Below are 13,895 nucleotides of genomic sequence, written 5' to 3'. Positions count from 1 at the left end.
GAAGACTACGGACAACGTAGGATTAGCTATATGAGACGAACTAAGAAATTTTATGATTTTATAAAGGTTCAGCATGATCAGGATAACGTCGAATGCTAGAATGTAATTCTTTGGCCCTTTAATATTGATGACTGGTATATTTTAGAAAACCAAGAACCTCTAGAAGTTGTGAGAGCGTTCTCTCGTCTTAATCATCTCTTTTTTCATGTTGATCTCTGAATGAAATGGACCGGTAGTGATCGCTAATTCCCGACAGACATATTTTCATTATATGCTTGAATAATCGAGCCATCTAACTGTTTCTAACTTTTCGAGAATAAACGTCTTAGAAGTCCGTTTAGTGAAACTGTAGTGACAGTCCACTACTCTACTTGAGCTCCCTCGGCAAGAGGTACAGGTAAGATTTTAAGGGTGACTTCCCATTTTAGAATTTTGGTCGCAGTGACCAGAAATATTACATGGGTAATGTGTTCAGTAATAGATGGATGCAAGACTTTTGTTCATTTTTTTGGTATTTAAGCGATCTTAAGTATTGCACAACTACAAAATAATAGCACACACTTTTCATTAAAGAAGTAGATTTTCTAGAAGTCGTTCCTTGGGGATAAAAGCAAAATTAAATTGCGAATGAAGATAGCAATCTCAATATTCTTTGAACAATATTTACAATCATTGTAAAACTTTCTCAATTATCGGGAAAATTTCTTTAGAGTTTGATCAAGTTCATAAACAGATCAGATCGTAGTGTGATCTGGTTTTCCTCTTTGTAATTGGGCGGATTTTCCTAATGGCTTTTCACTTGTATCGTTCACGCGCGATACCTGTCATCAGATTCACTTTGAAGGTGATGTATCGCGGTGTATTGGAATCGTTTTTATTTGATCAGAAAATCTATTCAACCTCATTTTCAAACCAGGTCTTTAGTAGGTGCATTTCCAGTAATTAATCTAGACCAGCTCATTGGAGGCCTGAAACACGAGACCATTCAGTATGTGTATGTATAGAATATTTAAATTTATTCAGTAATAAATAACTATGATATCACAACATATGTTCGTGATCAAATAAGAACAACATGTCTTATTCTCATTGAAGGCGATTGCCTCATTTCAATAACATCTGTACGTATTATTTATGATTTGTACAATTGTCTAAACGTACTTGAACATTACGCGGGGATGAGTAATACTATATATATAATAATAATGAACTTTGTATCAAGTTTGCGTACGTCTTGCTGTCGTGTTGGTAATTTCTTCGCTCTTGCGTTTTACAAATCCACATTACAAATCGCGATACGTTTACAATTTATGTGAATAAAGAGAAATTAATTCCTAATCAATATTTCTAAAAAAATGTGAGGTGGATTGATCTTTTGTTTTTTGAAGAAAAAAAACAATATCATCTGACGAGTGACTTTTTGGGAACTAAACTACGTTTGATGTTTCGAATAAATCTTGCAATGTTAATATACAAATTTGCCACCACAACTCCTGTAGAATGAATGATATGTACTATTCGCTTGAATATCAGGTAAACATACTACACGAAGAGATGACCGTATTGTAAAGTTCTTCTCCATTAAAAATGAATTTCGTTATTATTTATTAAAAGAAGACTACTTCAGTTAATGTTAGCTTTCAAACTAAGTTTATGGGTACTTTTTATTCGTGTTTGGTTATTCAACCACCTGCTACTTTTATCACGTTCCCATTTTACTGTTATTAATTATTCATTTTCGTTTATTGCATTTCTGATCAATACAAAACATATTACGTAGCTACCTGTTCCTTTCATTCTCTTGTTGTTCTGAGACCGACTAACGACTACGCTAATGGCCATTCTCTTTTGCATGTAAAAGTATTATATAACGAATAAACCACTTTACGAGACAGTGCAATTCCCATAACGAATAATTCATTGATTTTTTGCTATAACCTAACCTAGCCAAGGTAATTCTGAACCAGAACCAGTTTGGTTTCTGAAACAACTTCTTGATTTAGTACGTAACATATGAATTACGCAATGGTTGTTTTGTTTTTGTTTATCTAACGGTTAACACGTATACAAGAATCGTTTTGCTTTTAACCAATGTTTTATTTAAATTTAAATAATTCAACAAAACTAAAAAAATACTCCAAGGGTTAAAATTTCGATTTTATTTTTAGCTTAAAAATAGCAGATCATGAAAATTCGAGACGTTTATAAAACGATTCCATGGAGATTGTTTGGTCAATTCACAGGATTTAGTTCAGATCTACCATGATCCACTCCCAACATGTTCTATTTATTGCTCTACAGCATCTCGCCTGTAGTACTTGTCCAGTCCATCAGTCCACCAGGCCACTCCACGTTCCGTATGGCATCGCAGCATCGTGCTACAAATAGAGTTGTGACGTTCGTTGCACTTCCGCCGAGCTCTCCTTCCTCGCCTGTGACGTCGCGCGTCTCATGCACCGCTCCCGTCCCGAGCGCCGCGCTACACACTGCGCACCGGGCTGGACAGTGGGCTATATCGGGACACGCTGCGTCCGATGCACCTATTTATGGACGCCAAGCTGTGGCCATTTCGCCCTATCGTCAACTCTTACGAAATATCAACAGCGAATGCAGATAGCGGAAGAAATGTACTATGTTATGAAACGCATATATTGAGAAAAGATTCTCAATGCTGGATTATCAATATGGTCAAACAAGATACGGTAGAATACAACACATTATTAATAGTGGACAGATTAGAGGCCGGAACCGTCGGTAAGCATGTATGAGGAGATAGAAGTGTGGAAGAGGTGTCTACAAAAACGGAGAGTTAGATTTTAATGGCTCCAAATGTGTTTTCTCTTGAATATATATATAATCTTGCATTTTTGTCACGTCTTGGAGCGCATTGTCCATCTCCTCGTCTGATAGACATTTTCTGTGTCATTATGGCGTGTGTTTCTTGCGAGCTTCTAGTTTATCTTAGCGATTGGATGATAGTGGCATTTTTATACGCAACATGTAAAACAGTAAACGTTTCTTAGTAACATTTCAATACGTGTTGCGACGCCAACATCAGCTTCAATGGGTGTAATAACCATAAAACTGATTTTTTATATGAATATATTTGCAATAAAGACGAACGTTAAAATTGTTCCATTGATTTTTTCGCATCCCAATTCTAAATACATTTAGAATTTAGTGCAATTCGCATGAGGCGTTAGCTGGTAATATTGTTATTGTTTATTTTCTGAAGGAATATAGAACGTCAAAAGGCTATAACGAGCTCATATTATCATCTATTTGTAAGTATATATCTAAAAACAAATAATAATATAATAATAATTAATAATTAATAATTGTTACTATCAATAATGATACAATTTTATAATACCAAATAATAATTAATATTTATTATTAATATATAATACATAAATATATAATACAATATTCTATCCGCCTCCGCATGTTAATAATTAGCGCCTTGGCTACCGAGCTGGAGGTCCCAAGTTCGATTTCAAGGGGGGTCTCAATTTGTAAGTGATTTCTCACTCTAAAATTGATGAAATATCACCCTATGGTCGTCTTGCCTTCGCGTAATTAAATATCCCTATCTTCGTCGATGCGTCGGTGATAATAAGGTATAGAAGAAGCGAGATATATAAGTTCTCTAATAACTTGACATCGCACCCGCCTACAGTTCACCCATTAAATGTTTGCACAAAATATAATTAAAACCAACCCACATCTATAAATTCAACAGTCAATGTTTAAATAAGGAAGATGTTGATTAATTGCTTACTTTTCGAGCGGCAACACCGACATCGCGACACGTTGATGTTAAAATATCCACGGCTGTGTTGTTTTATATGTTTAGTTGCATTCTCGTACACCAAACAACTATGTAAATTCAATTTTGAATATTTCATACCACGTCAGTGAAATATTCACTTTCAAAACATTTTTTTTTATTATTCGACACTGAAAAGAACCAGTTGGCACGAACGGAAATTTATGCAATGTTCTTTTGAGTTCTTATTTATTTTTTTATTAACGAATAAATTAAATAAAAATCACACTCTGACGACTCGCCAATATTCGTATTACATCACTTGGAAAAATATCCATCTACCAGTTTAAGAAAAATATCCATCTACCAAAATATTAGTTTTGTAGATATGAAAAGCTGAGATAAGCATTATCGACGAAATTAAGAAAGTTTCAAGCTGAGATGATTCAGGCATGTGGAAGTATGTGTGAGGTGATAATGAACGAGAGGAGGTTCCAATTTAAGCCTTTCTAGATGTTAAAGATGTTAAAAATATGTATCTAGATATCTATATCGTATTTATTTATTGATTTGGCGTTTAATTTGTAGAACTCCATTTTAATTTATGTATTAATTTAAAATCAAACACATTTTTTGAATCTACTAAGTTTGTCTACGAATGTTCTACGAATGTCATTCGTTTGATAATGCCCTAACAAGGCGAAACCATTGTCACAATAATAATTTTTTATGTGTTTTTGTTAATAAAATACAACTTAGTAGACTCAAAAAATCTGCGTTTGATTTTAAATTAATACATAATTCTATATCGTAATTTATTGTCAGAATTAAATCTCGCAGAGTATTAACATAACTAAAATTATCTACAAATGCCTAACTACAAAGTTAATATGACTTTTAAATATTTATTAAAAAACATATTAACAATTAATAAATACATACATAAATAATGAATAGAATTTCTTAAGGTATCTCTAAGATATCTATCTCTTTATGATGTTTCTACACTTGGTATGTAATAAACGAGCAGAAGTTTTATTTATACATATAAATATGAACAGATATATTTTCAGAATCTGCAAATAGAGTTATTCTGTTGATCGATGGGATAACAAACGTGAAGTCCTGATGGCCTTCATTATAACGTAACCATATTTCGCGATACTTATAATAATATACCAGGTATTCCATCCATCCTCTAGAATTGCGACGCATGCGTGTTTTTCTTTTTAATAAAGATCATTATACGCACGCGATCCTACCGCCACTGTTATTCGATCTTTCATTTATAGGCCGTTATATGTATGACGTCACAAATAAAAACTTTTTCTCCTTCGGCAGGTTCGATCAGCCAGAAGCTAGAACGACGGATCACCGAACGCTGTACCCATCGCCACAATGTATTCGCGTGATTCCGCATTATTGCGAAAAAATTAACCTTTAACCGGTGAAGGCGATATTTTATCATATAAAAAAAGCTATTTTTAAAATGATGACATATCACGCCATCGTAACACACTTGTTGTGTATAAAACTAGTACCGAAATATTTTAGGAAGTCACTACGAAGGAAAGTGTACAAACTTCTAAACCATTATGTATATCATTAAATAAGAAGCCTCGATTACATGTCTCTTTCTTCTTTTTCCATGTTCGCTCCCTAGGTGGAGCATATGGCCAACACGAGTCGTCTCCAAGTCACTCTGTCACGCGCCATCTCCTTGGCTTCCTCCCAGGTCAGTCCGGCGTCTCGAAGTTCCGCTGAGTATAGTCGGTGAATGGTCGTCAGCGGCCTTCCGGGGCGCCGGAATCCTCGGGGTTGGAAGAAGAGACATGAGGGGTTGATGCCCTCAGGTGGCATTCTAAGGACATGTCCCAACCATGTCCACCTTCTTCTCTTCAGGACTTCCAGTATGAGGGGCTGTTGAGTTCTTCTCCTCACATCATCATTCCTGACGAAGTCATACCACTTTATACCCAGTATTCGCCTCAGGCATCTATTTTCAAAACTTGCTAGTTTCTTGCTTTGAGCTTTGGTGAGGTGCCACGACTCACATCCGTACAGCAACACTGTTAGGATGCAGGCGTTAAAGAGACGACACTTGGTTTTTGTCGAGTAAAGCAGTGAGTCCCAGACATTGCGCATTTTATTGAATATGGCTCCTGCCATTCCGAGCCGTACATTCAGTTCCTTCTGGACACTACCATCCTCCACCATGAGTGTTCCAAGGTATCTGAAGGTGTCGACTCGAACGAGCGCTCGTCCCTCACAAGTAAGATGTTGATCTCGGTCCGGACAGGCTGAGTTGCACATGACATTGGTCTTTTTGGCGTTCACTCTTAGGCCTAACCGAGCGGAGTTTATTTGGAGGGAGTCGATTACATGTAATGATGTAAAACTAATTAGTAGACTGTCCCCGTCCAACTCTGGGTTGGCTGTGGCTTCTCAGTTCAACTAAGTAATTGCTGGATCGAAGGGGTTTAAATTTTCCAGCTTGCATTTTTTTTCTTTAGTATTTCTTAAAATACGAATTTCTTGTTACATAGTGTTGTTGTATTTATTTTGTACATCATATTAACTCACCTGCTCTGGCGTTCCCGTGTGATTGGTGCATTTTTTGGACTTAATACCTTATGAATACCTAAATTCTTATTATTTTAATTTTTCATAAAAATCCTCTAAATTCATGATTGTCATTCCTTCGACCATATCAATCATCGAAAATGGAAACAAAACATTTTGATCTTCTGTTGTTCCTGTACAAAAACGGGTTACAAATTAGGCCAGTTCACCACGCGAAGAATTTCGTAGAACGTCATCCCGTTTTCCCGAGATACGTGACTGCCGGGATAAAACTGGATGTTTCTCGCAAACATACTCGCGAGTATTACTTTAAAGTAAATGGACAAGTCCGCGCCTTGACAGATTCACTTGTCCTTGACAACTCTTGAATTGTAAATACCCACTATGCTATGCATACTAACTAAGTTTAAACAGACAAAATTTTCATTGACGTCATTCGCATTTTTTTATTATGATACTTGTGTATTGTATCATACATAATGCTATGTTGTTCGCCACCAAACGTTATGTCATCACTTCTTGTCTTCGTCGTCCGTGATTGGTATTTATTCGTTATTTATCTCGCTACCAACTTTTGTTTTTACTGAAAACATATACAGTATATTTTATACCTGTAAAATCATAATCAATTATTTTTCATCTTTGTTAGCTTGTTTCTTGTTTAATTTGCTGTGGTACAAAATCAAAAGTACATTTTTTAACCTTTTTTCTAACACCTTTTACTTGAGATACTTGTCGATTTTAATTATTTATTTGCTTTTTATTAGTATATATTATATAAATATTTGGTATTTTGGTTGTGTTTTTATATTATATATTATATACACATTTACACGACGTCTGTGATTCGTCGGCGATTCTATGAAACCTATTTATTATGCAGAAAAAACAAAATTTTACATTGGATTCGAAACTTACCAATGTGCTGCTGTTATAATTGCATTTATTTGGTGTTAATTTATTGTATTTTTTTTCATTGGAGTAAGAATCACATTCCGCATAGTATTAGAACTAAAAATGATACTTTAGCACTTCTACAATGAAAGGTTGTCGGTAAAAAGCATTAGACATTTAGGAAAGTATGTGGATAGTTGCGAAAACCAGATAAACTTTATACCGAAGGAGACTAATGGGTAGCAATTCACTTACCTGCATTGCAAAATACACCCGACATGCGATCGTGGTAAAGTGCATTCGGCATGTATAATTAATTATACCTGCATTCGATCATGTACAATATGTAGCTACTTTTTGCACGACCGACCGACGTAAGTTGGATTCATATCATTAGTTGCTATAGTTACATTTTACAATGTATATAATTTTGGTTTATTTTTAGCCCAAATACAAAAACAATGCTGTAGTTGTAGAATAACTGACCGAAACAGAAACAAACTGAAGAAGTTTGCATTTGTGGGTAGTATTTTTAGCCGTCATGATCTAAAAATGCAAGAAGCGAAGATCGATCAGAGAACATTTCACGATGGGTCGAGTGATTATTTATTTGTTGTTGAGATCTGGCACGACGCGTGACGTGGCGGTAAAGGCGCGAAGTTCAGTCGTGTTGCTCGAGTCAGGAATGCGCGATTAGCCAACACAGTTTGCCGTGAGCGGAGCGATGGCGATGGCGACGTGGCCGTCTAAAGCGCTTCGTTCATTTCGCCATAGGTCAACAACTTGTCTAACTGGCTAGGAACTCGGAACACCGACTCGATGCGGAATGGCCGAGTATTTAGTATATAACGTTTATACAACCGATAAGAGAGATACTTTCTTGGCGGGCAATTCCGTTTTCTTGTTTTTGCTCGATGCAAATGCAAATGGCGGCAATTGTTTTACTGTTAGATGTTAGTAGCACACCGTGGTTATGCGGCGAGTTAGTTTAATTCACAGTTAATTGTGAAAGTTCGTAGACTAACCGGAGCTAGACTCTGGGCTGCCATCTGCAACAGCTTTGTGACGTCGGATCATAGAAAACCCGTCAAATTCCAGTTTACAGGTTCAGTTCATACATTCACCGTCGTACAATTCTAGCAGAGTCAATAATTATTATGCCAGCTAGTTTGCATTTCGCAGTATATTACCCACTGGAGATAAACGGAACTTCGTGTTTGCTGTTTGCATGTCTATCAGATGTGGGTAATTGGAGACTCGCTGGCATTATACACTACATTCCTGACTGTCAACGTTGTACGAGTATTCCATTATGACGGTAATGATATTCTTTTTGATCTCGGAAAGTGTTCTCTTCGATTTCCGCTAGAAAATCTACACTGACATTCCTAAATCATTGCGATTTTGAGTTATGAAATTACTTCGGTCCTAGAAATAATAAATATTGCATAAGAGCATTTAAAGTATTCTATCTGAATGGTATCGTTTTAAATCAAGAATCAAGTATTTGGACAAAGGGCCATACGCTACCGAACATTAACACCAAATAATATTCATTTTGCTAAATTTTACAACATCGAGAGTTAAAAGACCTATATTCGTCTTCTTCTAATAGTACTCTTGACCTTAATCCTCGATGACTCTGGACTCACGACTTCTTCCTTACTCCCACGTTTTACTTCCCTCATGTTTTGCATCAAAATAACCCGGAGAATATAATACCAGTTGCGTCCTTACATGATCAAGATATCGAACGTTTCATTTCTTTGTGATAGTCACTCTTTCCTCACTCAGATGGGTGAGGAAAATGCGTGTTCAGATGAAAACCCGAAAACCTGTGTTCATTCTAACTTGATATATCCCTTCTTATTCTTCAATTTCTCGGTTAAGACCGGTTGGCTCGCTACGTCTTCAGACGATGATGCCTCCTGCGACGTGGATTCCCATCTACCCATCAATCACCGGCGGCGGTCAAAAGGTTTGAGATGCGTGACAAATTTTGCGAGACTTTCATAGACCATTTTTTCTTTGTGTGCATGCCAGTTGGTTTTTCTTTCTCACTCCCATCTTACCATGTCTTGCACTCTACAAGCTCATGTATGCCTTTTAATTTCGGTCAATTTTCTCTGTAACTCTCGGTTCTCTTGAATTTGATATTCCGAATATCCATAATTAGACATCCCGAGAGACATCACATTCTGTGTTCTTTACTTGGCCTTTGATCTCATTTTGAAGGTCCTGTCCTGGGTTTAATTTATAAAAAGGCTAAGATAACTTGAAATCGCTCGCACCCTCTTGTGAGCCAGTCATTTTGATAAATTCATTCAAAGCGTACATCATTCCCGCATGTATTACTTTGATTAACATTGCTCTAGATCTAGAGTCGAACTGTGATTCTGATACCACGCGGCTGATGATGATTTGTTGTACGCTGTGCACATTCAGTGGTCCAGTGAATGCTCGAGTGCGCCTCGCGGCTCGCGGCACCGCGTCATCGACTCGAGTTATTAATAACCAGCGAACAGCACCGATCACGTGACATTACTCAACATATTATTATTTACATACGATATGTACATAACTATATTTCTCACATACGTAAGAAAGTGGAGTGTTGAATGTTTGCAGCGTACATTAAGTTGAGACTCTCTAAAATATATTGCGTAAGTTTGTGAAGTTCCTCGGTATCTACTTTTAAATCTAACTGATCGATACCCAAAACTAACCGGGAAATTTATGGAGAGAGGGAATAGCAAGTTATCGTTCCCTTCTGAAAATGGTATCATCTTGGATGCTTCCAGTGTCACTGAGACGCACGTTTCCTATTTGCAAGCTGTTTTCATCGCGTGGCTATGTCTACTTACAAAAAGACAACAGCTTGCTTCTTTTACGAGGTATCAGGCTCCCGCCGGCGCCGCCCAGGACGTCCACTGCTGACAATTTGTCGCCTGTTCAAGTCTGAACTTCGGAACGCAAGAGAGCCGGAAGCCGACAGAAGAGTTTGGAGGCAGTTTGCGAACTCCATATACGGAGCGGACATAGATGGATGAAATGAATGAATGACTTTGACAAAAAGGTCACTAGGAATTTTGGAATATCTCATGGGATTTTAACAAAAATTCTACCCCCCATGTCCGACGGAATATACAAGAATGGTCTGATTTTCAACACCTCTACTACCTACCCGGATTAAAAACTCTATGCACACCACTCGATAAATAAATGATATTATCAAATTTACTTTGAAATATTTAAATGTAAATATTTACTTTCAACATTTAGATAATAAATAAACAGTACGTAGTAAATTTATTTGCCATTATACTCGAGAAAAGAACAACTCGAGTACAAAACAAATGCGAGTCAATGGCCTATAAATTGAATTTCCTTATTGCACAAAGACATGGTTCACAAGTGCATTACTACATCGCTTCCTGAAACAATAACGTGTTATTTGAAGAATAGTATCGTTAAATAATCGCAGGTTCATAGTCACGGCTGTTGGAAGTTCAGAACGAGGGCTATTCTGGCGAATCTACTACAAAACGTTCTCAACTACAGCGCCTTATGCACTGATGGTGCATAAGGCGCTGCAGTTAGTTGACATGGGTTATAGAGGATATAAATAACTTTATATTATAATTCAGTGATAAGTTACTTATTTAGTACTTTATGAATGGTAAAAATAATATTATTGTATTTTTGAACAACCATATTTTAGTGGTTAACGCATTTGACTAACGCAAAGTCCTGGGTTCGATTCCTGGGGGGTTAAAATTTATAGAAATGATTTTTTTTTATTAAAATATTTATTTTATATTACTCTGAATGCAAGACTGATCACCTTCACTTAATCACCGATCAATATAATACTGCATCGGTGCGATGTAGTGTCCTATGAACTGTTGTGTACTGCAAAGGGTTAAATGCAGAAAACTTGCATGACAAAACTATAAATGTGCGAATTACGTTTTTTTTAAATAATTTGTTGATTTAAGACGCGTGGCGTCACACGTTGACATTACGCGTTGGACCAATCCTATAGTTACCAAATTAGTTACTTAATGGTTAATATGGCCTAAGTTCATATTAACCATTAAGTAACTAATTTTATACCGAAGTTTTTTTGGTTTGGCAGCATCGCGCGAATCAATCCAACACTTGCGCGAGTCATATCTGTATTGTATTAACCCGTTGATATTTGATTACCGAATGAATCGTTCGCCGAATCGAATGAGAACATTCAACTCTCTTTTAATTACGGAAGTACAGTTATGATTCAACTCGAATGTCAATCAAAACTTTCCCAGACTCCGAGCGGCTCCGGAGCGCGCTTCTCGTCGCTGTCTACAATTCGGCGCACAAACAATTCTTTATTTTGAAATCGTGATATCCATTTTAGTTTTGTTTGGCTCGGCCGGCTGGTTAGATGCGAGTATGTATGTTGGTTGGGTTTATACTGAATGCGCTGACGTTATACTCGGAGCAGCAGCAGCAGCCGAGAGAGGAGGCGGAGTGCATTGTACTGAACTTTACTGGAGAGAGTTAACCCGGGCAGGCTTCAGCAAATTCTCGACATATCGCTCACTCCTTTCAAGAATAAATAAATAAAAATAAAATAAATAAAATAAAATAAAAATTCAGGAGGACGTTTTTAAAGTTTTAAAATATAATGCAATATATTAAAAATAAATATCAAGTCACTTATTGAACTTTTTACTGTGCAATACACCTTTTTAGGTAAAACCTGAAGGTTTTTTCTCTATTTGAAAAATATAAAGTATATTTAAAAAAAAAATTATCCCCTGTAGCAGATAAATATTAAGTTAAAAATATGCCTCTTTTGCTGGAATATAGTACATTTTTTGGGCATTCCGAAAACATGTACAACTGAAAATTGACGATTTTTGATTTATGACGTTCTTGAAAGAAGTGAGCGATATGTTTATTTTTTGTTAACTACTAAATTGCACTTATTTAAAAGATGCGATTTATATATATGAGTTTTTGAATTCGGACGAAAAATAACTTAAGTATTTTTTACCCACAATCTAACGATCATTAATTTAATAAAAAAAAACAAAGTTTTTTAAGAACAAACGCAATGTAGTACTTTCATGTGTTTCTATTGTCTTATGAGTGATATGTAATTTTTTTTTCATGAAATAATTTGAAACGTATGATAAAGTAGCACTTGAAATTTTAACTGTGGTAATCTAGTTTTTTATGCATTTATCGGATCTAATTTTACAGATATACATATGACTCCATTCCTAAAAAAAACAGTTTTTGATAGTAAAAATAAATACAGTCAATGATATTTAAATTGGTAAAGCGTTAAGTATAATATAGCTACTTTATTTGTTTTGGGATTGTTAATTTGAATGTTATATTTCAAGAATCACATATTATACTTAAAATGTTAGCGTTGTTATAAGAACTAGAGACTGCATTGTAGAATTTTCTAAAAGTCTCCAAATTTTATTTTCCGATGTACAGAATGTTCATAATTTGAGAACTGTCTGAATGCCTAAAAAGAGAAAAGATTACAACAACAGTCGGAGTGAACTAACTCCATCATGAGAGGTAACACGTTGTTAAAAGTCATCAACCTAATATCATCTAAAAAATAAACATTTCTCAAGGTGAATTGTGGAGTACTTTTTTGCATTTATTCTTAATGTTTCGTTTTTATATTTATTGACGAATCTACATTATTACTTGTTACAAGACATATTACAATATGTATAATGTTTTCCTCATCCCCTCCCAACGATGTCGGCGTGATGCTAACTGATCGATTATTAAATGCAGACAATGCGACCAGTCCTGCGCTCCAGATTCTTGGATAGATCCGAGACTCCGAGTCCCAGAGGACTGGAATATATTTGATGGGATACAGATGACGGTAATAAAAGAGGTCGGCGAGAAAGATGTTACTACTAATGGAAAGAAAATATAGAAGGAAAACAGAATAGCAGATATGACTAGGGCACTCTGGTTTACATACTGGTACTGGCGTAAGCTAATATGTAAGAATTGATGCGTTGTATTATATCAATCTTTACACAAGCTTTTGTCTAGGTACTGTTAGTATATTCATTCAAGTCTTAACAATAAATTTTCCCGATATAAATTGATCAAATTTCATTTCAAATATTTTATCGCCGTGTCTTTAAAAAGGGGGGGAACATTCAAATAATGTATTAGGTACTTAAATCACCTGTTTCCGCGTGAAATGAATGGACATGCAACTGCTCGGTGCTCGGTTCTCGGTTGCGAACAACTGTTAACTCTAAGAAAAGGGGACAGCGTTGGCAGAACACGCCAAACTGGTCTCAAACACGCAACAGTAAAAACAACCGTCGAAGTAAAAACCGAAACCGCCAGGGCTTCAGATCACGCGGATTAATGTACGACTGGGCGAACTGAGAACCCACCAGAAACGAGTATCATACGAGTAAATATAAAGTACAAAATTCCAACAAGCTACAGTCAGCCGTGTACTCGTACCTCGTACCTACTCCAAGCACTTCGTGGCATGTTAGGTCAAGGCGAGACATTCTCTACTCAATAGCCCGACGACTTTTTTCTTTCTTCCCATCGAGGTACTCTGTACTCACGATTCTTCTTATAGGCACTCGGAGAA

General features: G+C 36.2%; 1 protein-coding gene across 1 annotated transcript in view; it reads right to left on the bottom strand.

Moving 5' to 3' along the window:
- MTPAP (mitochondrial poly(A) polymerase) overlaps nt 1–13,667 on the bottom strand; it is a 190,205-nt gene extending 176,538 nt beyond the window's left edge. The window contains exon 1 of the mRNA XM_088265093.1: nt 13,470–13,667. Coding sequence (XP_088121219.1) covers nt 13,470–13,496 — 27 coding nt within the window. The 5' untranslated portion in view covers nt 13,497–13,667. The remainder of the gene's footprint in view (nt 1–13,469) is intronic.
- Nucleotides 13,668–13,895: the final 228 nt, after the last annotated feature.

Source organism: Brachycentrus maculatus, unplaced genomic scaffold, assembly GCF_059751285.1.
Source record: "Brachycentrus maculatus isolate JH-2025_06_01 unplaced genomic scaffold, ASM5975128v1 h1tg000242l, whole genome shotgun sequence".
In the NCBI taxonomy this organism is placed as follows: Eukaryota; Metazoa; Arthropoda; class Insecta; order Trichoptera; family Brachycentridae; genus Brachycentrus; species Brachycentrus maculatus.
Note: the sequence above shows the minus strand (reverse complement) of the source record. Positions and strands in the feature narration are given on the sequence as shown.